This window comes from Cebus imitator, unplaced genomic scaffold, assembly GCF_001604975.1.
Source record: "Cebus imitator isolate Cc_AM_T3 unplaced genomic scaffold, Cebus_imitator-1.0 Scaffold48, whole genome shotgun sequence".
In the NCBI taxonomy this organism is placed as follows: domain Eukaryota; kingdom Metazoa; phylum Chordata; class Mammalia; order Primates; family Cebidae; genus Cebus; species Cebus imitator.
This window is the reverse complement of record NW_016107363.1, coordinates 8327632-8352385: the sequence shown is the minus strand read 5'-3', so window position 1 is coordinate 8352385 and position 24754 is coordinate 8327632. Positions and strand designations below refer to the sequence as shown.

At 38.7% G+C, this 24754-nt stretch overlaps 1 protein-coding gene across 10 annotated transcripts in view; it reads left to right on the top strand.

Moving 5' to 3' along the window:
- CCDC66 (coiled-coil domain containing 66) overlaps positions 1-21257 on the top strand; it is a 41342-nt gene extending 20085 nt beyond the window's left edge. For 8 of the 10 annotated variants that reach the window (XM_017527483.2, XM_017527486.2, XM_037738109.1 and 5 more), the window contains 10 exons: positions 551-801; positions 1005-1089; positions 13059-13220; positions 14619-14763; positions 15429-15584; positions 16951-17444; positions 18020-18060; positions 19108-19364; positions 19642-19766; positions 20985-21257. In XM_017527483.2, coding sequence (XP_017382972.1) covers positions 551-801; positions 1005-1089; positions 13059-13220; positions 14619-14763; positions 15429-15584; positions 16951-17444; positions 18020-18060; positions 19108-19364; positions 19642-19766; positions 20985-21071 — 1803 coding nt within the window. In that variant the 3' untranslated portion in view covers positions 21072-21257. The remainder of the gene's footprint in view (positions 1-550; positions 802-1004; positions 1090-13058; positions 13221-14618; positions 14764-15428; positions 15585-16950; positions 17445-18019; positions 18061-19107; positions 19365-19641; positions 19767-20984) is intronic. The other 2 variants (XM_017527484.2, XM_017527489.2) reach the window with 2 other exon arrangements.
- The last annotated feature ends 3497 nt before the right edge of the window (positions 21258-24754 follow it).

Genomic DNA, 24754 nt, shown 5'->3' with positions numbered 1-24754 from the left:
CCTCCTGGGTTCAGGGAATTCTCCTGCCTCAGCCTCCTGAGTCGCCGGGATTACAGGCACGCACCACCATGCCCAGCTAATTTTTTGTATTTTTAGTAGAGACTGGGTTTCACCGTGTTGACCAGGATGGTCTCGATCTCTTGACCTCGTGATCCACCCGCCTTGGCCTCCCAAAGTGCTGGGATTACAGGCTTGAGCCACCGTGCCCGGCCTAAAGTCTTAAAACTAGAAGTATTCTGAAACTACTTGACAAGACCAGAATATTCGAGTTATTCCGCATTTGCCCATGTGAGCCTGTTTTCATTGAATGCATTGTGTGATACTGCATAGATTCTTAAAACATCTTAGAAATTTCCTAATTCTTTGAATTTCTCCAATTTTTGAAGCTAGTTATCTATATGTATAAGGACTCTAAACAGAGTACAATTTTGTTAATTTTTATGATTATTCTGTTCTAGGTGACTTTTAGAAATCACTTTTGGTTGTCATTTATAATTATACATGAGAATAACTGGAAAAATTCTTAGCACTTCTTATTTGTCATCATTAGGGTGAGGAACATGACAGATGGGCAATGCACTTTGATTCATTAAAGAGTTATCCTGGTTCTCAATCTCAACTGTCCTCTCGGTCAACACACAAACAACCTGAGTACTTCTGTGTGTCTCCTGACACTCAGGAGCTGGCTGATGTCAGCAGTGTTTGTACACCTACAACCGGAAGCCAGGTTGAACCTTCAGAGGAAGAGCATATAGCAAAACCTATTAGGGATGTGGTTATGACAAACAGTAAGAAAACAAAGTAAGTTCATGCTTATGTATTTATTTATATATTTTTAAGAAAATCTGTGTGCTTTAATAAGAGTGTTATGTCTAATTGGTTTCAGGTTTGGTATTTGTCTTTGAAATAGAAATGATTAGTAGATTTATCCCAAACAAAAATGATTTAGCTTGTTGAATCTACCTTTTTGGGGTTTTGAATAGCTAACATATGTATCTTGCCAGCTTTCTTCGTTCTATGACTGCCCTCTTGGACCCAGTTCAGATTGAGGAACGAGATAGACGACGACAAAAACAGTTAGAGCATCAGGTACGGCATAGTTAAACATTGTTCTTTACCTTAATAATTAACAGTCATGGTGAACATATACCTAAGTAAGTGGAAATTTAAATTCTGATGTAAACTTTACAGCATAGGTACTGTCCAGTCGTGGCACAAATCCAATTCCTACCCCAAGTGGCATTGTAATATTAGAATTATGCTTATACTGAGAACCCGACAGTGTCACATACTACAGCCACCTGCCTTCCAGTAGAGAAGGTCTTGAATAAGTTGTATATGTGAATTTGTATTGTCTTAGGTTAGTATTGAGGTTTGTTTTTTTTTTTTTTTCTTCAATTTACTTCTCCTGGGTTCTGTTTAAGATGATAATTCATTCTTTGAATAGGGATTGAACTCGAATTATGACTAAGAAATCTAATGCATAATATAAGAAAGGAGGCTAAAATTAAAATTTCCTCTCCTGATTTTAGCCTAGTGCTAAAGGGACTTTAATATCTACATAATTCTTCAAATCCTTTGATATATGAATTTGGCATCATTAATATTACTCTCAGTGAGCAGACATTTGTAGAACATCTGCTATTTACCAAGCACTATGCTAAGCACTGAGATTATTTCTTCAGTTGTTTTTTATCATTTCTTCCAGTAGCCCTCCTAGCGTTGAAGAAAAAGGATGCTGAACTTGACAGTACAAGTGAGAGATGGGACAAGTGCATTGGAAATTTGACATTTCCACTTCACTTTATAAATAATACTTTCAGTATGCTGATAAAAATTCTACAGTCACCAAACATGCTTCTTGGGTTTTAAAAATTGATATATAATGTTTTATATACTTATAGGATACATATAATATTTTGTTATATGTGTAGAATGTGTAATGATTAAGCCAGAGTATTCTGGTACCTGTCACCAGCATCTCTGTGTTGGGAACATTTCAAGTTTACTAGCCAATTTGAAATATATAATACATTGTTGCTGACCATAGTCACCTTAGTATGCTATCAAACATTAGAACTTACTCCTTTCATCTAACCATATGTTTGTATCCATTAACCTACCTCTCTTGATCACCACCACCTCCATATACACCCTTCCCAGCCTTTGATACCTGTCATTCCACTCTTTAGCTCCTTGAGACCTTCTTTTTTAGCTCCAACATATGAGTGGGAACATGTTTATCTTTCTATGCCTGGCTTATTTCACTTAACATAATGACCTCCAGTCCCAACTGTGTTGCTGTAAATGACAAGATTCTATTCTTTTTTTAGGGTCAAGTAGTATCCCATTGTGTATATACCACATTTTCTTTATCCATTTATTCACTGATGGACACTTAGATTGTAAATAGTGCTACAATTAACATGAGAATGCAGATACCCTTTTGATATACAGATTTCATGTTCTTTCATAAATATTCTGTACTGGGACTGCTGGATCATATGGTAGTTCCATTTTTAGTTTTTTGATCCGTACTGTTTCCCATGGTGACTGTATTTATTTACATTTCTACTAACAGTGTATCAGGATTACCTTTTTTCCACATCCTTGCCAGCATCTGTTATTTTTGTCTTTTTGTTTGTTTGTTTTTGAGACAAGAGTCTTGCCCTGCTACCCAGTCTGGAGTGCAATGACATGATCATGGCCCACTGCAGCTCATGCTCCTGGGCTCAAGCAGTCCTGCTGCCCCAGCCTTCCCAGTAGCTGAGACTACAGGCATGTGCCACCGTGCCAGGCTAATTTTAGTTTTTCTCTTTTATAGAGACACAGTGTCACTATGTTGACCAGGCTGGTTTCCAGTTCCTTGCCTCAAACAGTCCTCCAGCCTCTGCTTTCCAAAGTGCTAGGATTACAGGAATGAGCCACTTGTCCCAACGTTTTTGTCCTTTTAGTAATAGCCATTCTAACTGGAGTGATATGATATCTCATTGTGGGTTTGATTTGTATTTCTGTGATAAGTAATGTTGAGCATTTTTTCATATACCTGTTGGCCATTTATATGTCCTCTTTAGAAAAATGTTTATTAATGTCCTTTGCCCACTTTTTAATGGAATTATTTGGGTTTGGATGGGTGGGTGGGTTGGTGTGTGTGAGTTTCTTATGTATTCTGGATAGTAGCCCCTTGTTGGATGAATAGTTTGCAGATATTCAAACTACTGAATATGCAACCTACTGAGTATTCAAACTACTGAATATTCAAACTGGGCGACAGACTGTCTCTTTACTCTGGTTATTGTTTCATTTCCCTTGCAATGTAGTGCAATGTAGTGCAATGTAGTCCCATTTGTCTGTTTTTTATGCCGATGTTTTTGAGGTCTTAGCCATAAACTTTCCTTACACCAGTATCCTGAGGTGTTTTCCATGTGTTTTCTTCCAGTAGGTTTACAGTTTTGGGTCATATATTTAACTATAATCCATCTTGAATTGTTTTTTGTTTTTGTTTTTAAGGTAGCATCTCACTCTGTCACCCTGGCTGGAATGCAGTGGTGTGAACTCGGCTCGCTGCAGCCTCTACCTCCCAGGTTCAAGTGATTTTCCCTCCTCAGCCTCCTGAGTAGCTGGGATTAGAAGTGCACACTACCACACATGACTAATTTTTTTTTTTTAAGTACAGATGAGGCCAGGCTGGTCTTGAACTCCTGACCTTAAATGATCCACCTGCCTCACCCTCCCAAAGTGCTGGGATTACAGGCATGAGCCACCACACCAGCCCTTGAATTGCTTTTTGAATATGGTGAGAGATGAAGGTCCAGTTTCATTCCTCTGCATATAGATATCCAATTTTCCCAGCATTATTTATTGAAGAGTGTGTGCTTTCTCCAAGTATGTTCTTGACACTTTTGTTGAAAATCAGTTAGCTGTAAATACATGGATTTATTTCTGGATTCTCTATTCTGTTCCATTGATCTATATGTCTGTTTTTATACCAATACCATGCTGTTGTGGTTACCATAGTCTTGTAATATGTTTTGAAGTCAGGTATTATGATGCCTTCAGGTTTGTTCTTTTGATCCAGCTTGATTTGGTTATTACACCTCCTTTTTTGTTTCATAGAAAATTTAGAATTTTTTTTGTATTTCTGTGAAAAATGAAGGTGGTATTTTAATAGAGATAGCATTGAATTTGTAGATTGCTTTGGGCATAATTCTTCTGATCCATGAATATGAGATGTCTTGCCATTTGTTTGTGTCCTCTTTAGTTTCCTTCATCTGTTTTGTAGTGTTTTTGTGTAGAAATATGTAATCTCCTTGGTTAAATTTATTCCTAGATATTTTAAATTTTTGTAGCTATTGTAGGTGGGATTGCCTTCTTTATTTATTTCGCAGCTGGTATATAGAAATGCTACCAATTTTTGTATATTGATTTTGTATTCTGCATCTTTACTGAATTTATTGATCAGATCTGAGTTTTTTTATGGAGTCTAGGTTTTGTTGTTGGGTTTTTTGTTTTGTTTTTTGTTTTTTGTTTTTTTTTTTTTTCAATGGAGCCTTGCACTGTCACCCAGGCTGGAGTACAGTGGCATGATCTCTGCCCATTACAACCTTCACCACATGGGTTCAAGCGATTCTCCTGTCTCAGCCTTCCAAGTAGCTGGGACTGCAGGTGTGTGCCATGACACCTGGCTAATTTTTGTATTTTTTTTTTTTTGTAGAGATGGGGTTTCTCCATGTTGGCCAGGCTGGTCCTGAACTCCTGACCTCAGGTGATCCACCTGCCTTGGCCTCCCAAAGTGCTGGGATTACAGGCATGAGGCACTGTGCCAGCAGAGTCTAGGTTTTTTAAGATACGCGATCATAGCATCAGCAAAAGGGACATTTTGAGTTTGTTTTTTTGTTTTGTTTTGTTGTGTGTGTTTGTTTTGAGACAGCTCTGTCACCCAGGCTGGACTTCAGTGGCACAATCTTAGCTCACTGCAACCTGCACCTTCTGGATTAAAGAGATTTTCATGCCTCAGCCACCCAAGTACCTGGAATTACAGGTGTGTGCCACCATGCCTGGGTAACTTTTGTATAGGGGACATTTTGATTTTGTCTTTTCTGATTTAGGTGCCTTTTGTTTATCTTGCCTGGTTGCTCTGGCTAGGACTTTCTGTTGCTATGTTGAATAAGAATGGTGAAAGTAGGCATCCTTGTTTTTAGTTCTTAGGGGAAAGGCTTTCAGCTTTTCTCCATTAAGTATAATGTTAGCTGTGGGTTTGTCATTTACAGTCTTTATTATGTTAAGGTATATCCTTCTGTGCCTAGTTTGTTGAGAGCATTTATTATTAAGTGATGTTGAATTTTGTGAAATGTTTTTTCTTGTCTACTGAGATGATCATACATTTTTTGTCTTTTATTCTGTTGATGTGATGTATGACATTGATTGATTTGTGTATGTTGAATTCTCCTTGCATCCCTGGGATAAATCTCACTTGATTATTGAGTATTATTGGTTTTCTCATGTGCTATTGGATTGAGTTTGCTAGTATTTTTGCATCTGTGTTCATCAAAAATATTGACCTGTAGTTTTCTTTGTTCTTATTTGTTGTGTCCTTCTCTGGCTTTGGTATCAGGGTAATGTTGGCCTCACAGAATGAGTTAGGGGAAATTCCCTCTTCTTTGATGACTTTGGAATAGCTTGAGAAGAATTGGTTAGTTCTTTGATAGTTTGGTAGAATTTGTTAGTGAAGTTGTCTGGTCCTGGACTTTCCTTTGTTGGGAGGCTCTTTACTACTGAATCAGTCTCATTACTCATTATTGGTCTGTTCAAGTTTTCTTATTTCTTCCTGATTCAATCTTGATAGCTTGTGTGTGTCCAGGAATTTTTCCATTTCTTCTAGGTTTTCCAGTTTGTATGTAGTTGTTCATAATAGTATCTGATGATCTCTGGTATTTCTGTGGTATCATTTGTAATTTCTCCTTTTTTATTACTGATTTTATTTGTGTCTTCTCTCTTTGGTTCTTGGTTAGTCTAACAAGTTGCTTACTGGTTTTGTTTATCGTTTGTTTTTTGTTTTTTTGAGACAAAGTCTTGCTCTGATGCCCAGCCTGAAGTGCAGTGCCACAATCTCGGCTCACTGCAACCTCCACCTTCTGGGTTCAAGTGATTCTCCTGTCTCAGCCTCCCAAGTAGCTGGGATTACAGACACATGACTCCACACCTGGCTAACTCTTTGTATTTTTAGTAGAGACAGGGTTTCACCATGGTAGTCAGGATGGTCTCGATCTCCTGACCTTGTGATCCACCCTCCTCAGCCTCCCAAAGTGTTGGGATTTCTGTATTTAGCCTACTTTTTTGATGGGATTGTTTTTTTCTTATTTGTTTGAGTTTGTTGTAGATTCTGGTTATTAGTCTTTTTCAGATGTATAGATTGTGAAGATTTTCTACCACTCTGTGAGCTTATTGTGCTGAGTGTTAGTTTTGCCATGCAAAAGCTCTTTAATTAGATCCCAGCTATTTATCTTTGTTTTTATTGCATTTGCTTTTGGGTTTTTGGTCATGAAATCCTTGTCTAAGCCAACATCTAGGAGGGTTTTTCCAGTGTTATCTTCTAGAATTTTTATAGTTTCAGGACTTACGTCCTTAAATCTATCATGAGTTGATTTTTGTATAAGGTGAGAGATGAGGATCCAGTTTCATTCTCCTATGTGTGGCTTGCCAATTATCCCAGCACCATTTGTTGAAAAGGGTATCCTTTCCCAACTTTATGTTTTTGTTTGCTTTGTTGAAGATCAGTTGGCTGTAAATATTTGGTTTTATTTCTGGGTTCTCTATTCTGTTCCATAGGTCTGTGTGCCTATTTTTCTATCAGTACCACACTGTTTTGGTGACTACGGCCTTATGGTATCTTTTGAAATCAGGTAGTATGATGCCTCCAGATTTGTTCTTTTTGTTTAGTATTGCTTTGGCTATGTGCACTCTTTTTTGGTTCCATATGAATTTTAGAATTGTTTTTTCTAACTCTGTGAAGAATGATGGTGGTATTTTGATGGGGATTGTGTTGAATTTGTAGATTGCTTTTGGCAGTGTGGTCATTTTCGCAATATTGATTCTACTCATCCATGAGCATGGGGTATGTTTCCATTTTCGTCTGTGATTTCTTTCAGCAGTGTTTTGTAGTTTTCCTTATGAGGGTCTTTCAGCTCCTTTGTTAGGGTATATTCATAAGTATTTTATTTTTTACTTTTTGCAGCTATTGTAAAAGATTTGATTCTCCACTTGGTCGCTGTTTGTGTATAGAAGAGCTGCTGATTTGTGTACATTTATCTTGTATCCAGAAACTGCAGAATTCTTTTAACAGTTCTAGGAGCTTTCTGGAGGAGTCTTTAGGGACTCTGAAGATAAACAGTCATATCTTCAGCAAACAGGAACAGTTTGACTTCCTCTTTACCGATTTGGATGCCCTTTATTTCTTTCTCTTGTCTGATTGTTCTGGCTAGGACGTTCATTACTATGCTGAAGAGGAGTGGTGAGAGGGGGCATCCTTGTCTTGTTCCTGTTCTCAGAGGGAATACTTCAACTTTTCCCCATTCAGTCTTTTGTTGGCTGTGGATTTGTCATAGATTGGTTTTGTTACGTTAAGGTATGTCCCTTGTATGCTGATTTTGCTGAGGGTTTTAATCATAAAAGGATGCTGGATTTTGTCACATGCTTTTTCTGCATATATTGAGATGATCGTGTGATTTTTGTTTTTAATTCTGTGTGATAAATTACATTTATTGACTCACCTATGTTAAACCATCCCTGTATCCCTGGTATGAAACCCACTTGATCATGGTGGATTATCTTTTTGATATATTGTTGAATTCAGTTAGCTAGTATTTTGTTAAGGATTTTAGCATCTATGTTAATCAAGGATATCGGTCTGTAATTTTCCTTTTTGGTTGTGTCCTTTCCTGGTTTTGGTATTTGGGTGATGCTGCCTTCACAGAATTAATTAGGGAGGGTTCCTTCTTTCTCTCTCTTGTGGAATATTGTCAAAAGGATTGGTACGATTTCTTTTGACTGTCTGATAGAATTCTGTGAATCCATCTGGTCCTGGACTTTTTTTGGTTGCTAATTTTTGAATTACCGTTTCAATATCGTTGCTTGCTATTGGTCTGTTCAGGGTATCTAATTCTTCCTGATTTAAGCTAGAAGGGTTGTATTTTTCCAGAACTTTATCCATTTCTTCTAGGTTTTCTAGTTTATGTGTGTAAAGGTGTTCATAGTAGCCTTGAATGATCTATTGTGTTTCAGTGGTGTCAGTTGTAATGTCTCCCATTTCATTTCTTGGTAAGGTTATTTGGATTTTCTTTATTCTTTTCTTGGTTAATCTTGCTAATGGTCTATCAATTTTATTTATCTTTTCAAAGAACCAGCTTTTTGTTTCATTTATCTTCTGTATTTTTTTGTTTCCATTTCATTTAGTTCTGCTCTGATCTTGGTTATTTCCTTTCTTCTGCTGGGTTTAGGTTTGGTTTGTTCTTGTTTCTCTGGTTCGTTGAGGTGTGACCTTAGATTGTCTTTTTGTACTTTTTCAGACTTTTTGATGTAAGTGTTTAGGTGTATAAACTTTGCTCTTAGCATCGCCTTAGCTGTATCCCAGAGGTTTTGATAGCTTGTGTTATTGTCATTCAGTTTGCAGACTTTTTAAATTTCCGTCTTTATTTCGTTTTTGGCCATTGCTTATTCAGGAGCAAGTTATTTAATTTACATGTATTTGTGTGGTTTTGAAGGTTCCTTTTGGAGTTGATTTCCGTTTTATTCCACTGTGGTCTGAGAGAGTGCTTGATATAATTTCAGTTTTCTTAAATTTATTGAGGTTCGTTTTATGGCCTATCATATAGTCTATCTTGGAGAAAGTTCATGTGCTGTTGAATAGAATGTGTTTTCTGTGGTTTTGGATGAAGTGTGCTGCATATATCTGTTAGGTCCATTTGTTCCAGGCTATAGTTTAAATCCATTGTTTCTTTGCTTTCTGTCTTGATGACCTCTCTAGTGCTGTCAGTGGAGTATTAAAGTCCCCCACTACTATGGTATTGCTGTCTATCTCATTTCTTAAGTCTATTAGTAATTGTTAAGCGGAGCGTTTAGGCCTTTTACATTCAATGTTAGTATTGAAATGTGAGGTGCTGTTGCATTCATCATGCTCTTTGTTGCCTGTGTACTTTGGTTTTGTTTTTTAACTTTTATTTTTGTTTATAGGTCCTGTTTGATTTATGCTTTAAAGAGATTCTGTTTTGATGTGTTTCCAGGATTTGTTTCAAAATTTAGAGCTCCTTTTAGCCATTCTTGCAGTGGTGGCTTGGTAATGGTGAATTCTCTTAGCATTTGTCTGAAAATGACTTTATCTTTCCTTCATATATGATGCTTAGTTTTGCTGGATACAAAATTCTTGGCTGATAATTATTTTGTTTGAGGAGGCTGAAGATAGGGTCCTAATCCCTTCTGGCTTGTAGGGTTTGTGCTGAGATATCTGCTGTTAATCTGATAGGTTTTCCTTTATAGTTTACCTGGTGCTTCTGTCTCACAGCTCTTTAGATTCTTTCTTCCATCTTAACCTGGATAACCTGATGACAGTGTGCTAGGCAGAGATTTTTTTGTGATGAATTTCCTAGATGTTCTTTGTGCTTCTTGTATATGCATGTCTAGGTCTCTAGCAAGGCAAGGCAAGTTTTCCTTGATAATTCCCCCAAATATGTTTTCCAGGCTTTTAGAATTGTCTTCTTCCTTATTCTTTTTTGTCTTTGTTGGATTGGGTTAATTTGAAAATGTTGTCTTCGACCTCTGAATTTCTTTTTACTACTAACTCAGTTATATTGTTGAGACTTTCCAGAGCATTTTGCATTTCTAAAAGTATGTCCAGTTTCTTGAATTTTTGTTTTTTCTTTAAACTATTTCATTGAATATTTCTCCCTTCACTTCTTGTATCATTTTTTGGATTTCATTGCATTGGGTTTTACCTTTCTCTGATCCCTCCCTGATATGCTTAATAACTAACTTCCCAAATTCTTTTTCAGGTAAACTTCTTCTTGGTTTAGATTCATTGCTGGTGAACTAGGATGATTTTGGGGGGAGTGTTGACAAGCCTTACTTTGTCATATTACCAGGATTGGTTTTCTGGTTCCTTCTCATTTGGGTAGGCTCTGTCAGAGGGAAGGTCTAGGGCTGAAGGCTGTTGTTCAGATATTTTTGTCCCACAGGGTGTTCCCTTGAGGTAGTACTCTACCCCTTTTCCTGTGGATGTGGCTTCCAGTGAGCCTAACTGCAGTGATTATTGTCTCTCTTCTGGGTCTAGCCACCCAGTGAGTCTGCCTGGCTCTGGGCTGGTGCTGGGAGTTGTCTGCACAGAGTCCTGTGATGTGAGCTATGAGTCTGTCAGCCGTAGATACCAGTGCCTGTTCCGGTGGAGGTGGCGGAGGGTGCAGTGGACTCCATGCAAGTCCTTAGCTTTGGTGGTTTAATGCTCTAGTTTTGTGCTGGTTGGCCTTCTGCCAGGAGGTGGCACTTTCAGAAAGCATCAGCTGTAGTAGTGTGGAGAGGAACCAGCCAAAGCAGGTACCCTAGAACTCCCAAGATTATATGTCTTTTGTCTTCTGCTACCAGGGTGGATAGGGAAGGATCATCTGGTGGGGGCAGGGCTAGGCGTGTCTGAGTTCAGGCTCTCCTTGGTTGGGTCTTGCTGCAGCTACTGTGGGGTGTGGGGGTGAGATTCCCAGGTCACTGGAGTTTTGTACCTAGGAGGATTACGACTGCCTCTGCTGAGTCATGCAGGTTGTCAGGGAAGTGGGGGAAAGCCGGCAGTCACAGGCCTCACCCAGCCCCCACGCAAACTGAAGAGCCGGTCTCGCTGGCACCCTGCCCCTCTTCACCCCCCAACAGCCCCGAGTCTGTTTCCAGATGGACAGAGTGTCGGACTTGGAAAACTTGCCTGAAGCTTTCTGCCTCCCAGCTGAGAAAGCCAAGGGCTTTAGTTCTTCCCCTGTCTGTGAAGTTTGCAAGCTGGATTCATACCCTCCCAGAGTTCTGGCCAGGAGGCTTCTCGCCTTTTTTAAATTGTTACAGAGTTCAGCTAGTGAAGTCCTTCTCCCTGTGGAATTTTACCCCCTGCTTCTCTGGCCACCCTCTTGATGGATCCCTGTGGTGCAAGGCAGTGATGGGCTGCTTGGGGATCCAGCGAGCTCCCAGTGTCTTTCTGCTACTTCGTCTACCCCTGTATCTCACTTGACTTTCTAACTTGACTCAGCTCCAGGTAAAGTTGGAAACTTCTCCCACAAACAGACTTTCAGCTTCTCCAGTGGCGGGGGGTGGGGGGGGGTGTTCGGGAGAGAAGGGTCTCCCTTTCCCACTTCCACGGTTGGGGCACTCACAGTATTTAGGGTGTCTCCTGGGCCCTGTAGGAGCACTCTGCTTCCTTCAGAGGGTCTGTGGATCCTAATGATTGTTGATCTGTTCTTGCAGTTGACCTGGAGCTAAAATTCACAGTGCAAGCCTCCACATGCTGCTCTATCTGGAGTACAGTCTAGTCTTACCTCCCATCCACCATGATCCTCAACTCCTGTTTCCTTGTTTTTTTGTTTTCTGCATTCTTATACGTTGATAATCTGTGTCTGGTATAATGATCACTTCTTCCGATTTTTTGAATTTGCTTTCGTAGGGGAGAATATTTTCCCAAAGGTTTATTTATGATGGTGGTTGGGTAGGCACTTTGGCTTTGATCCTGGGTACATGCAGGAGTGTAGTCTCTGTAGGCTTTTTTTTTTTGGCCGAAAACAGTATCCGTGGTATCTAATTTCCTTGATGGCTTAGGGTGCAGTTGTTAGTGGAGGCTGTGGTAAAGTTTTGCTGTGAACTGGGGCACCAAGTAGACCAGTCTTCAGGATGCAGGGTGGTAGCAGTTGGCTGAGTATGCCTGTCCTTGGGCCCCAGGGATGTATACACTGGCACCAGTGGTAGCAGGTCCAGCCAGGCCAATTATTGGGCTTCTAGATGGCTGGCTCAGGTGCTGGGAATGGCAGGAGTAGGGTGGGTGAGTAGGTTTTCAAGCCACTGGGCAGGAAACATGGGCAATGGTAGTAGTAGTAGTGGGACAGCCTTCTGGGTCCTAGCAGTCAGTGGTGGGTGGTGTTGGCAGTGGCTATAATGGGCTGCTTGGGCCAGTCCCCAGACTTGCAGGTAGTATATGTGGGTGGGTGCCAACTATGGTGGTAATGGCAGGTTGATTGGGCCCAGACTCTGGGAGGAGTGCTCAGGTGCCAGTGGTGGTGTCCTGTGTAGGGCAATCCCCAGATCCCTGGACCATGTGCTTGGTTACTGATGAAGATAAAGCAAGGCTGAGCAGACCTGCCCCCAGGCTCCCAAGGTGTTGTATGCAGGCGCTGGCTATTGTAGGCAGGGGTGGGATGATTCCTAGGCCACCAGCAGAATGCTTAGGTTGAGGGTGGGTTTGCTTTCAGTGACTTGCTCTGGCAGATGGTGGATGTCAGTGGGGCTCTAGGGATGTGGAGATGCAGGGGCTGTTGGGCCCCAAGGCAAGATACTGTCCAGTAGGGGCTGGGCTCACAAAATAGTGCCATGATGCAGTTCCTTAGGTCTTGGGTGTTTGTGGGACCTAGTGTAAGCTCTCTTGAGCAGTGCTTTCATGTGGTCTACAGGTAGCGCCTTGTTAGTTTTGGGACCCACGAGGGTCAAGGAGCTGTTTGGTGGTTAGGATTATAGGAATCCTTGGTGGGAATGTGGTTTGCCAGAGATTGCTCACTTACCCTTTTCCACCATTAGGCAGCCTCTGTAGACTCCCAGCTAATCCTATCAAGACAGGCGGCTGTGCCTGCGTCCTTGCTTATGATGCCTCCTGTCGTTTTGAATTCCAGTGTTCTGTGTTAGATCTATGCAATATATGATTGTCTACTCATTATTCTGGTTCCCCTCTGTGGAAGAGGTGAGCACCAAATGTATCTAGTCAGCCATCTTTAGGTCCTTCCTAAATTCACAGATTTTTATTTTTGAGAATAATTCATGTGATTGTGTATGACTAGAAAGCCATCACTGCCCAGGTAGAAGAGAAACGCAGGAAGAAGCAACTGGAAGAAGAGCAAAGAAAGAAGGAAGAACAAGAGGAAGAGCTTCGCTTAGCACGGGAACGTGAAGAGATGCAGAAACAGTATGAAGAAGACATACTTAAGCAAAAACAAAAGGAAGTAGGTATTTACATTCTAATTGTAACTTTGGGGTTGTTTGTTTTTGTTTTTGAGGCAGGGTCTGCCTGTTTTGCCCAGGCTGGAGTGCAGTGGTGCAGTCATAGCTCTCTGCAGCCTTGACCTTCGGGCACCTCAGTCTCCTCAGTAGCAGGGACTACAGGCATGTACCACCACATTTGGCTAATTTTTTTGTAGGTGTGTGGAGACAGGGTCTGACTATGTTGCCTAGGCTGGTCTCAAGCTTTTGGGCTCAAACAACCCTGCCACCTCACCCTCCTAAAGTGTTGTGATCACAGGGGTGAGCTACCATGCTTGGCCTCCTGATTGTAACATTTTAGAATAAAAATGGATATATTTTTAAATGAAAAATAACCAAAAGTTGAACATTTCTATGTATTTTTAAATTATGAAGCAATGTATGGAAATGTCAGACCTTCACATAAAATTAGGAAAGAGGGAAGCTTGAGAAAGTTTTGTTATTTCACATGAAGTAGTTCTCAAATGTTATATTGGTTTGGCTTTCTCTGTTGCAGATGTCAAGATGAATTATTACAGCACAAAGCAAGTTACCTATGTGCTTCATTTTTATCTACTCCTAGTTTCTATGCTTTATTTCTAAGCAGTAACTACTATATCAATAATTATTCTAGGTATATTAAGAGAAATGATTGGCCATTCTATCAGTATCCACTTGTGAACAGAAACATGTATTTGCAGAATAATTGGCTGGGATTGTTAATAGAATTTGTGAACGTGTTAGGGATCTCTGTGTTAAATGGCCTTTTTAAAAAGTAGATACCTGGTTGGCTAGGGGAACCGTAAGTGGTACAGATAAGATAGGTATGTATGGTGCTGGTAAGTGCCATATTTGAGCTACTTGACAAAAATACTTGCTAGAGATTTAAAGGTTTAAAGTGTAGAGCACTTTAAACATTTTCTTCCCTTTTGCAGCATTTTTCCCACTTGGCAACCGTCATTCCAAAATTGGCTGGTAAAGGGACACATGGTCTGGGTTCCAGTTTCATTGAGTTGAATAGGCTGAGCCAGTTACTCCTATGTGATAACCATACATTAGGAAATCAATGAAGCATTATTTGAGTTGCAAGAAGTGGTCATAAACCTTGTGTTTTACCTTTTAAAATTAATTTTTAAATTAATAGTACAGTTTTTAAAACTTTGAAAAATTTAGTATAAATTTCAAATGGGTAAAAAGAGCTCTTTTATTTGTAATTGAATATAGCTGTAGAAAAAGATGTTAAAATGTAAGCCCCAAAAGGGCAGGAACTTTGCTCTTAGTGCCTGACACATAGGAAAAGCTTAGAAAGTGTTTACTGGGAGGGAATAGTCAAGTCTTTGTATGTTTAGTAATTGTATTTAATAACACATCAATATTGACAGGAAATCATTACTCTCAAGACAAATGAGCTATTCCAGACAATGCAGCAAGCACAGGAACTGGCACAGAGACTAAAACAAGAACAGAGAATCCGAGAATTGGCGCAAAAGGGACATGACACTTCTAGATTGATTAAAAATCTTGGTGGTAAGAGCTTTTGCAGAATTTCATAATATTTTTAGAAGATGGTTTTAAATCCTTTTTATCCTTGTTTGGAGACAAGGACTCATTCTGTTGTCCGGGCTAGAGTACAGTGGTGCGATCACAGCTCACTGCAACCCCATAATTTTTGTAGACATGGAATCTTACTTTGTTGCCCAGGCTGATCTTGAATCCCTGCCTTCAGATGACCCTCCCACCTTGGCCTCCCAAAGTGTTGGGATTACAGGTGTGAGAGTCACCGCACCCAGCCTAAGTGATTGCCTATTTTTAGTACCTTTAAGATACCTAGTAACTAAGTATTTTTGTAGGAATTTCCGACCTTAAACTAGTGTAATTTTATAAAAAGGAATGCTTACTTGGAAAATTGCTATAAAAGAACTAAATGTTAAGATGTGTTAAATGGTATTAAAATAATAGGTAAAAATGTGTACTTTTTGTGTATTACATGATCTCCCTAATCAGTAACTGATAGATTAGTAACAGACAGGAATTTGTAAATTCAGTTAACTGATAGGAATGCAGGTAACTTTTTTTAGGCTAACTCTCCTAAACTTTTATTGCAGTAATCATTGTAATTAAATGAAAAATAATATATTTAGTTGCTGCTATACATAATTTTTATTACTATTCCTTAAATGCTGTTTTATCAGGCAATTTCTCTTTGCCAATTGATACAATACAAATGGAATATAATACATCTACTAACATTTCAAGTTCAAGACATGATTCTGATGAAGTCAGTGGTAAAATGAATACATGTATGAATTCTTCGATGTCTCCTAAGAAGGATACTGGTGTGCAGACAGGTATTTGTGTGAAAATTGTGGTTTGATTTAAAATTTACTTAGTCATAATTAACACTATTAGAATTAAGTTCAACTTAAAAGCTCAAAAATTAATGAAATTTGAGGTTTTCAGTAAGAGGTTACAAAATAAAGGGATAACAGCTTTGTTGAAACATGTCAGCTGGGCGCCGTGGCTCTGTAATCCCAGCACTTTGGGAGGCCGAAGAGGGCAGATCACAAGGTCAGGAGTTCAAGACCAGTCTGACCAGCATGGTGAAACCCCATCTCTACTAAGAAATATACAAAAAAATTAGCCGAGCATGGTGGTGTGTGCCTGTAAACCCAGCTACTCAGGAGGCTGAGGAAGGGGAATTTCGCTTGAACCCAGGGGGCGGAGGTTGCAGTGAGCCGAGATCACGCCACTGCACTTCAGCCTGGGCAACAGAGCAAGACTCTGTCTTAAAAAAAAAAAAGTCACATACCACAAAATTTACCGTATAATTTGGTGTTTTTTTGGTATTCAATTGTGCAACCATTACACAATTCTAAAACATCACTTTAGAAGGAAACACAGTACCCATTACTTGTTACTTTGTTTCTCCTTTCTCCTCCAGTTAATGTTCTGTCTCTCAATATTTTTGCCTGCTCTGGAGATTTCATGTAACTGGAATTAGATCACATATAGTGTATAGTCTTCTCTGTTTGGTGTTTCTCTTAGCATGATGTTTTAAGGTTCATCCATGTTGTAGCATGGGTCAGTACTTCATTTTTGTCACTGAATAAGTATTACATTTATAATGCCACGTTTTGTTTATTCATTCATGAATTGAACATTTGGATTATTTCCACTTTTTGCTTTTATTATTGCTGCTATGAACGTTCATATACAGATTTTTGTAGATGTACAATTTTAGTTCTAGAGAAAAATTGCTGAGTCATGAATAACAGGTACTCTGTGTTCAGCATTTTTGAGGAACCACCAAACTCTTCTCCAAAGCACTAGTACCATTTTACATTCCACCATCAGTGCATGTGGGTTCTGATTCTCTATATCCTTGCCAACCATTGTTATTCTACTGGTTGTGAAGTGGTATTTTAGGTAGATGGTTTTGGTTTGCATTTCCCCAGTGACTGATGATATTGAGCATCTTTTCATGATTATCTAGAATGGTCAATTCATAGAAATGGAAATCAGAATGGTGGTTGCCATTGGTGGGAAGTATGAGGGAAGAATGAGTATAGAGTTTCAGTTTTGTTGAAAAATAATGAAAGAAAAAAGTCTTAGAGGGCAATAACCTATAAAGTTATTTAATGTTTTGGGGGAAAATTGTTTAAAATAGAAAATTTTGTTTATAACTTTTAAAAATCATTTGAAACCTTTTTTTAGATGACTTAAATATAGGAATATTCACCAATGCAGAATCACACAGTGGATCATTAACAGAGAGGGACATCACAAATGGTTCATCTCCTGAGATGTCGGCGGAACTTACTGGACAGCTTAGCACTAAGAAAAACAAGCAAGAACTACTTCAGGATAAAGGAGCCAACTTAGAAAAAGAAAACAATCAGTATAATGACCAGTGTAATCAGTTCACAAGAATAGAGAAACAAACAAAACACATGAAGAAATGTCTTAAAAGGCCTGATTGGAATATAAATAAGCCACCTAAAAGGTATATTCCAGCATCGGAAAAGTACCCTAAACAGCTTCAAAAGCAGAGAGAAGAAAAAAAATTGAGGAGGCAGATAGAATTGCTTCATTTGGTAGAAAAAAATAATCCTGGGCACCTCTCTCAAAACAGAGGCATTTCACCAGAAATTCTTCATTCATCTCATCAAGAAACCGAGACAAAATTCAGGTGGCATCTAGTCAAAAAGGTAAAAAGCTCATCCATCTTAGAAGTGCTTTTAAGTGTTGTTTCTAGATTCAAAACAGTTTCTCACATGTAAGCTTTAATAAGGATGTTCTGATCAAATTTGTTTTAGTTTACATTAGGGAACAGCAAACTACATCCCATGGGTAAATCCAGTCTGCTTCCTGTTTTTGTAAATAAAGTTTTATAGGAACATTACCTACACTCATTCTTTTATTAATTGTCTATGGCTGACTTCACACAACAGACTAGCAACAGAAACCATATGGCCCACAAAGCTGAATAAGTTTTATCAAATCCTTTACACTTACACACCTTCTATAGATGAATGCTATGTATTCAAATAATCCTTTAAAATCCTTGTTTATAGTCCATATAGACAGAGGTCAGTTTGGGAGATTAGGAACTACTGGATTAGTCTGACTCTGGAAAAATACCTAAATCTCTCTGTTCTATTCCCCAGTACCTGTTATTCAAATATTACCCTCAGATTACTGAAACAAGTATCCCTAAAAATATGTGTGGGGACATGAGAAGATGCTATATATTCCTTTCTGCATTTATCTGTCCATCTTTTAGGAAGAAGAGCCTCTGAATATTAACTCATTCAGCAAGGAAAGGTAGGTATGCATCAGATTAATTCCATAGCTATTTAGTGCTTTCTGTGTGGGACAAAAAAGGGTCTCAAGATCTGGACAGTATCAGGCATATAATAGGTAGGTATAGGTAGAGAACAGTAAGAAAGGGTGTGATTTCCAGGTGAGGGTTAGAGGTTTAAGGGATAGGGTGGCACTTTAGCTGCAGCTTGAAGGCCCAAGTTGGACTGGGCCTAGGCAGGAATGTAGATAACATATGAGTGATTTTGATATTCCAGGTATGTCACTAGCAGAACAGGCATTCTGCTTTGATTGGGAGGAGGGATGGCAGGGGGCGGTGGATGGGAAGAAATGACTGATAAGGACAATGAGAAATTCAATCAGCTAATGAGAGATTTAGAACCATTATTACACTATTTTATCTTTGTGCATGAACCAGCTGGTTTAGTTGTCTCAGAATGGGGCTGTAAAAACAAGTTCCATTCAGTAGGTGAGTACATTATCGTATGGTGAATTATCTAAGGTGAAACAGTAGGCTGAGATTAACCAAACCAGCAATCCTCAGGATCTAGTAATTAAATTTCTCCCTTGTGCTATAGTGCACATTATCATAGCTAGTGCTAGTAAAAACACAAATGATCCCATTCTGTTCCCATTTTGCAGAACAGTATTATAGAACTCAAGCTTCTATGCATATATTCTCAAAGGTATTGGAGGTATATTAAGAATAAAGTGAAATGAGCCGGGTGTGGTGGCTGACGAGGCGGGTGGATCACCTGAGGTCAGGAGTTCAAGACCAGCCTGGCCAACATGGCAAAATCCTGTCTCTACTAAAAATACAAAAACTAGCCGGGCACGGTGGCGTGCACTTGTAATTCCAGCTACTTGGGAGGCTGAGGCAGGAGAATTCCTACAACCCAGTAGGTGGAAGTTGCAGTGAGCCAAGATGGCGCCACTGCACTCCAGCCTGGGCAACAGAGTTGGGGAGGGGGGGAATAAAGTGAAATACGATTAAAGAGATGTGCTTACACTTAACACTTTTATTAACTTACACTTTTTTTAAAAAAATAGGTCTCAATCATCCCCAGTTCCAACAGTGAAAAACAGAAGCCAACAAACTCAGAATATGTCACACTTACCACTAAAAAACAGTAGCTATGAGAGAGAGAATTTGATCTCGGGAGGTAATCAAACAGAATTATCACCTGAGGTTTCTGAATCGTTCCATTTTATTCCCTATGTTCGAACAAGTGAGATTTATTATCTTGATCCAGATGCACCATTGTCTAGACCTTCAACCCAGGACTCTCAGTACCAGCATTCACAAAGTAAGTAAATACAAGCATTCTAACTGTAAAAATTGAAGACCCAGGTGAACCTCCAAGTTTAAATTCCAAATTAGTAATTCCTGCCCTTAGTTCTAGAAAGTTTTACAATGTTTGCCCCTGGAAAGATGGAAAGAACTTTCTCTTGAATATGTCTTAAATTTTGCTTAGTACATGTCTAGGATACAAATTTACTAACTCCTTAGAACATAATATATCACAGGGCTATGTCATTTTACTAATGCATATTAACTGACTTGTTACTTTCATCTGGTTTTAGACTGCGGCCAAGAGCAACAGCTGCTTGATTGTGACTGTGTCAGGGATCCATTTCTTAATCCTAACTTGGTGAAAAACAGGGATCGACAGCAAGCAATCCTTAAGGGACTTTCAGAACTGAGACAGGTATGATCTTTTTAAAGTGTGTACGTACTGTTCTTTATGTGGCCTGAGCGGGCAGGAGTGGAACGTGTTGAATGGCTAAGTTACTTTGGTGCACCCAGGTTTTAAGAAAAATATTTCAGTTCCTATACTTTAGACACAAATAAAATGGGACTTTCCTTGGATTTGCTTTTAAATTGCCATCTTGAGTATTTTTCAGTACAAAACCATGAGACAGTTCTAAAATTAAGCATTTTATTGAGTAAAAAAATGCATACATTGGAACGGCAAAACATCAATAAGGCCTAAAACAAAAAATACAGTTTATTAAAGCATTCTTAGCAATGTGGCCCACGCTTTTCAAAAAATAGACGTGTTGGCAGTGTTCAGAATAGATTGACATATATCCCAAAGAATAATTCAGTATGAAATTATACACATACAACCTTACTCACCAGACTACTTTTTCTCCCAAACTATTGTGACTTCTCATTATTTTGCTCTTATTAATAAAACAGGCAACATCCTTATGTCTTTGATTCACTATACTCTTTGTACTTGGAGAATAAGCTGTGTTATTTCAGAATTGCCTTTTCCATGTCATCATATACTAATACTCTGCATTTCAAAATGTTGACTCAAATATTTTCCCTCTATAGAACTAGAAAATTGTCCCCACTTTGGCCTGTTTACTCATTTGAAGACAAACAGGGATACTAAGAGTTTACAGGGGTTACTAAGAGTTTACGGAAGTTACTTCTTTAGAGTGACAAAATGTTAATTTACTTCATGCCTAGTGGAGACAAAACTTGTGAGACAAAGAGGAAGGAATATGATGTACACATTTACCTACCAATATAGTGCCCAGTGTTATTTCAACAGGACCCTTCTATTAACCTCTCCAAGATTAGGACAGTCAAGATAAACAGTGATGTTAAGGAAGACTCCTTCAGTAGCTAAGAGCACTTGGGGGGGGGGGGGGCTGGTGGGGTAGAGGGGATGACTTCATTTACCCCCATAGTTATGGAGACTTGATTTTAAGCTAAAAATATAATCTTACAAGTATGTGGTACCTATATCCAAATAAGGTGGTCTAGTACAAGCATTTCTGAAGAAATTTTTGAATGACAAAGAATTTTATCCTAAGCAGTGTTTTCCAAGTAAATAGAATTCTAGTTTAACACAACATTGTAAGTAAGTCAGGTGTGCACATTTTACTAACATACATCAATGTGATTTCAGGGCCTTCTCCAGAAGCAAAAGGAGTTGGAAAGTAATCTCCTGCCTTTAACTGAAAATCAAGAAGAGAACTTTGGTTCTTCATTTTAAATGTAGAAAATCAAATCCTGCATATTTGATTTGTGTCTTCCAAATTATAAAATGTGCTCACTGGCTCAACTGTATTTTTCAAATAGCCTAGATTTATTTATTTATTTAATGCTTATTAAAAATGTCTACATTATGTAATAAAATGCTTTACTTGTTTCACACAATAAAACAGATACTTTTGTAAAAAAAATAAAATAAAATAAAATGACCATACTGCCCAAAGCAATTTACAGGTTCAATGCTATTGTTATCAACCACCAAAGACACTCTTCACAAAATCAGAAAAAACTATGTTAAAGTTTATATGGAACCAAAAAAAGAGCTGAAACAACCAAGGCAATCCTAATCAAAAAGAACAAAGCTGAAGGTATCAAGTTACCTGACCTGAAACTATACTACAAGGCTACAGTAACCAAAACTGCATGGCACTTGTATAAAAAGACACATAGGCCATGGACCAGAATAGAGAACCTGGACATAAGGCTGCACACCTACAACCATCTTATCTTCAACTAAGTCAACAAAAATAAGCAATGGAGAAAAGACTTCTTATTCAATAAATGGTGCTGAGGTAACTAGCTAGCCACATGCAGAAAAGTGAAACCAAACCCCTTCCTTATACCATATACAAAAAAATCAACTCAAGATAAAGACTTAAATGTAAAACCTAAAACAACAAGAACCCTGTAAGATAACACAGGCCCTGGGAAAGATTTCATGACAAAGATGCCAAAGGCAAATGCAACAAACTAGATCCACAAATGAGACCTAATTAAACTAAAGAGCTTCTGCACAGCAAAAGAAACTATCAACAGAGTAATCACACAACCTACACTGAGGAGAAGATAATCTCTTCAATAAATGGTGTGAGGAATACTGGATATCCATATGTAGAAGACTGAAACTAGACCCCTATCTCTCATCATATATAAAAACCAAATCAAAATGGATTTCGAGGCTTAAATCTAAAACCTCATACTATGAACTTACTACGAGAAAACTTTGGGGAAACTCCAGGACTTTGGGCTGGGCAAAAATTAGTTGATTAATATCCTACAAGAAAACAAGAAAAAATGAACAAATAGGATCACATCAAGTTAAAAAGCCTCTATACAGCGAAGGAAACAATCAGCAAAGTGAAGAGACAACCAAGAGAGTAAGAGAAAATATTTGCAAACTATCCATCTGACAAGGGATTAATAGCCAGAATATATCAGGAGCACAAACAACTGTACAGGAGGAGAAACTTGAATAACCCAATTAATAAATGAGCAAAAGATCTGAATAGACATTTTGCAAAAGACATACAAATAGCAAACAAGTATATGAAAAGGTTTTCAATACCATTGATCATTAAAGAAATGCAAATCAAACCACAATGGGATATCATCTCACCCCAGTTAAAATGCCTTTCATGCAAAAGACAGGAAATAACAAATCCTGGCAAGGATATGGAGAAAAGGAACTCTCAAACACCGTTGATGGAATGTAAATTAGTACAACTGCTATGGAGAACAGTTTGGAGGTTCCTCAAAAAACTAAAAATTAGTTACGATCCAACCCAATAATCCTACTCCTATATATACCTCAAAGAAATGAAATCAGTACATCAAAGAAATATCTGCACTCTTATGTTTATTGAAGCATGATTCACACTAGCCAAGATTTGAATAAAGAAAATGTGGTACACATACACGATTGAGTACTATTCAACCATAAAGAATAATGAAATTGGCTGGGTGTGGTGGCTCACGCCTGTAATCCCAGCACTTTGGGAGCACTTTGATCCGCCTGTGTCAACAGGCAGATCATGAGGTCAGGAGTTCAAGACCAGCCTGGTCAATATAGTGAAACCCCATCTCCAAGTACAAAAAAATTAGCTGGGTGTGGTAGCATGTGCCTGCACTACAGTCCAGCCTGGGCGACAGAGCAAGACTCCATTTCAAAAAAAAAAAGAACAATGAAATCCTGTCATTTTCAACAACATGGACAGAACTGGAGGTCATTATGTGAAGTGAAATAAGGCAGGCACAGAAAGACAAACTTCTCATGTTCTCACATTTATGGAGGGCAAAATTAAAATAATTGAACTCATGGAAATAGAGAGCAGAATGATAGCTATTAGAGGAGCTGGGAAGGGTAGTGTGACTGTGGCGATGTGGGGATGGTTAACGGATACAAAAATATTCTAGACAGAATAAATACGTTCTGTGTATTTGACAGCCCAACAGGGTGACTATGGTCAACATTTATTGTACATTTCAAAACAACTAAAAGAATATAACAATTGTTTGTAACATAAAGGATAAATGCTTGAAATAATGGATACTCCATTTACTCTCATGTGATTATTATACATTTATATACCTGTATTAAAATATCTCATGTACCCCATAAATACATACACCTATATGTACCCACGAAAATTAAAAATTAAAAAGTGAAAGAGAAATAAAGATGTTCTCAAACAAAAGTCAAGAAAATTTGTTGCTGGTAGACCTACCTTGCAACAAATGTTAATAGAAGTTTTCCAGAAAGAAAACAAACAATATAGGACAGATACTCAGATCTACACAAAGAAAGGAAGAACATCAGAGAAAGAATAGTGAGGGCAAAATAAAAAACTTTAATTTTTCTAATTCTTGATTTATAAGTTTGCTCAAAATAATAATGGCAACAATATATTCAATTGTGTGTGTGTGCTTACATATAAATGAAATGAATGACAGCAATGATGTAAGAATTGGGAGAAAGGTATCAAAATTATTCTGTTATTATAAGGTATTCACACTATCAGTGAAGTGGTATAGTGTTACTTGAAAGTGGGCTTGAATTAGTTGTAAACATATATTGCAAACTCTAGGGCAACCACTAAAAAAGCTTTTTTTAAAAAAGCATTAACTGATATGCTAAGAAAGGAGACAAACAGAATCATATAAAATGCTCAATCAGAACCATAAAAGGGGTCAGGCATGGTGGCCCATGCAACAGCAGCACTTTGGGCAACCAAGGCATATGGATCACTTGAGCCCAGGAGTTGAAGCCCAGCCTGGGCAATGTGGCAAAACCTCATCTCTACAAAAAAACACATACACAAGGCTGGGCACAGTGGCTCACACCTGTAATCCCAACACTTTGGGAGGCTGAGGCAGGCAGATCATTTGAGGTCAGGAGTTCAAGACCAGCCTGGCCAACATGGCAAAACCCCGTCTCTACTAAAAATACAAAAATTAGCTGTGTATGGTGGCAGGCACCTATATTCCCAGTTACTTGGGAGGCTGAGACAGGACAATTGCTTGAGCCCGGGAGGCAGAGGTTGCAGTGAGCCAAGATTGCCCACTGCATTCCAGCCTGGGTGACAGAGCAAGACTCCACCTCAAAAAAAAAAAATAATACACACACACAGTTAGCCAGGTGTGGTGACACACACCTATAGTCCCAGCTACTTGGGAGGCTGAGATGGAAGATCACTTGAGCCCTGGAGGTGGAGGATACAGTAAAGTCAGATTGCACCACTGCATTCCATCCTGGGCAACAGAGCAAGACCCTGTCTTTAAAAAAAAAATAAAAGGCAGAGAAAGAGAATAGAAGACAAAAAGAGGAACAAAAAACAAGGGCAATGAATAGAAAACAGTAACAAATATAGTAGCTATTAATCCAACTATGTCAATAATCACTTTTTT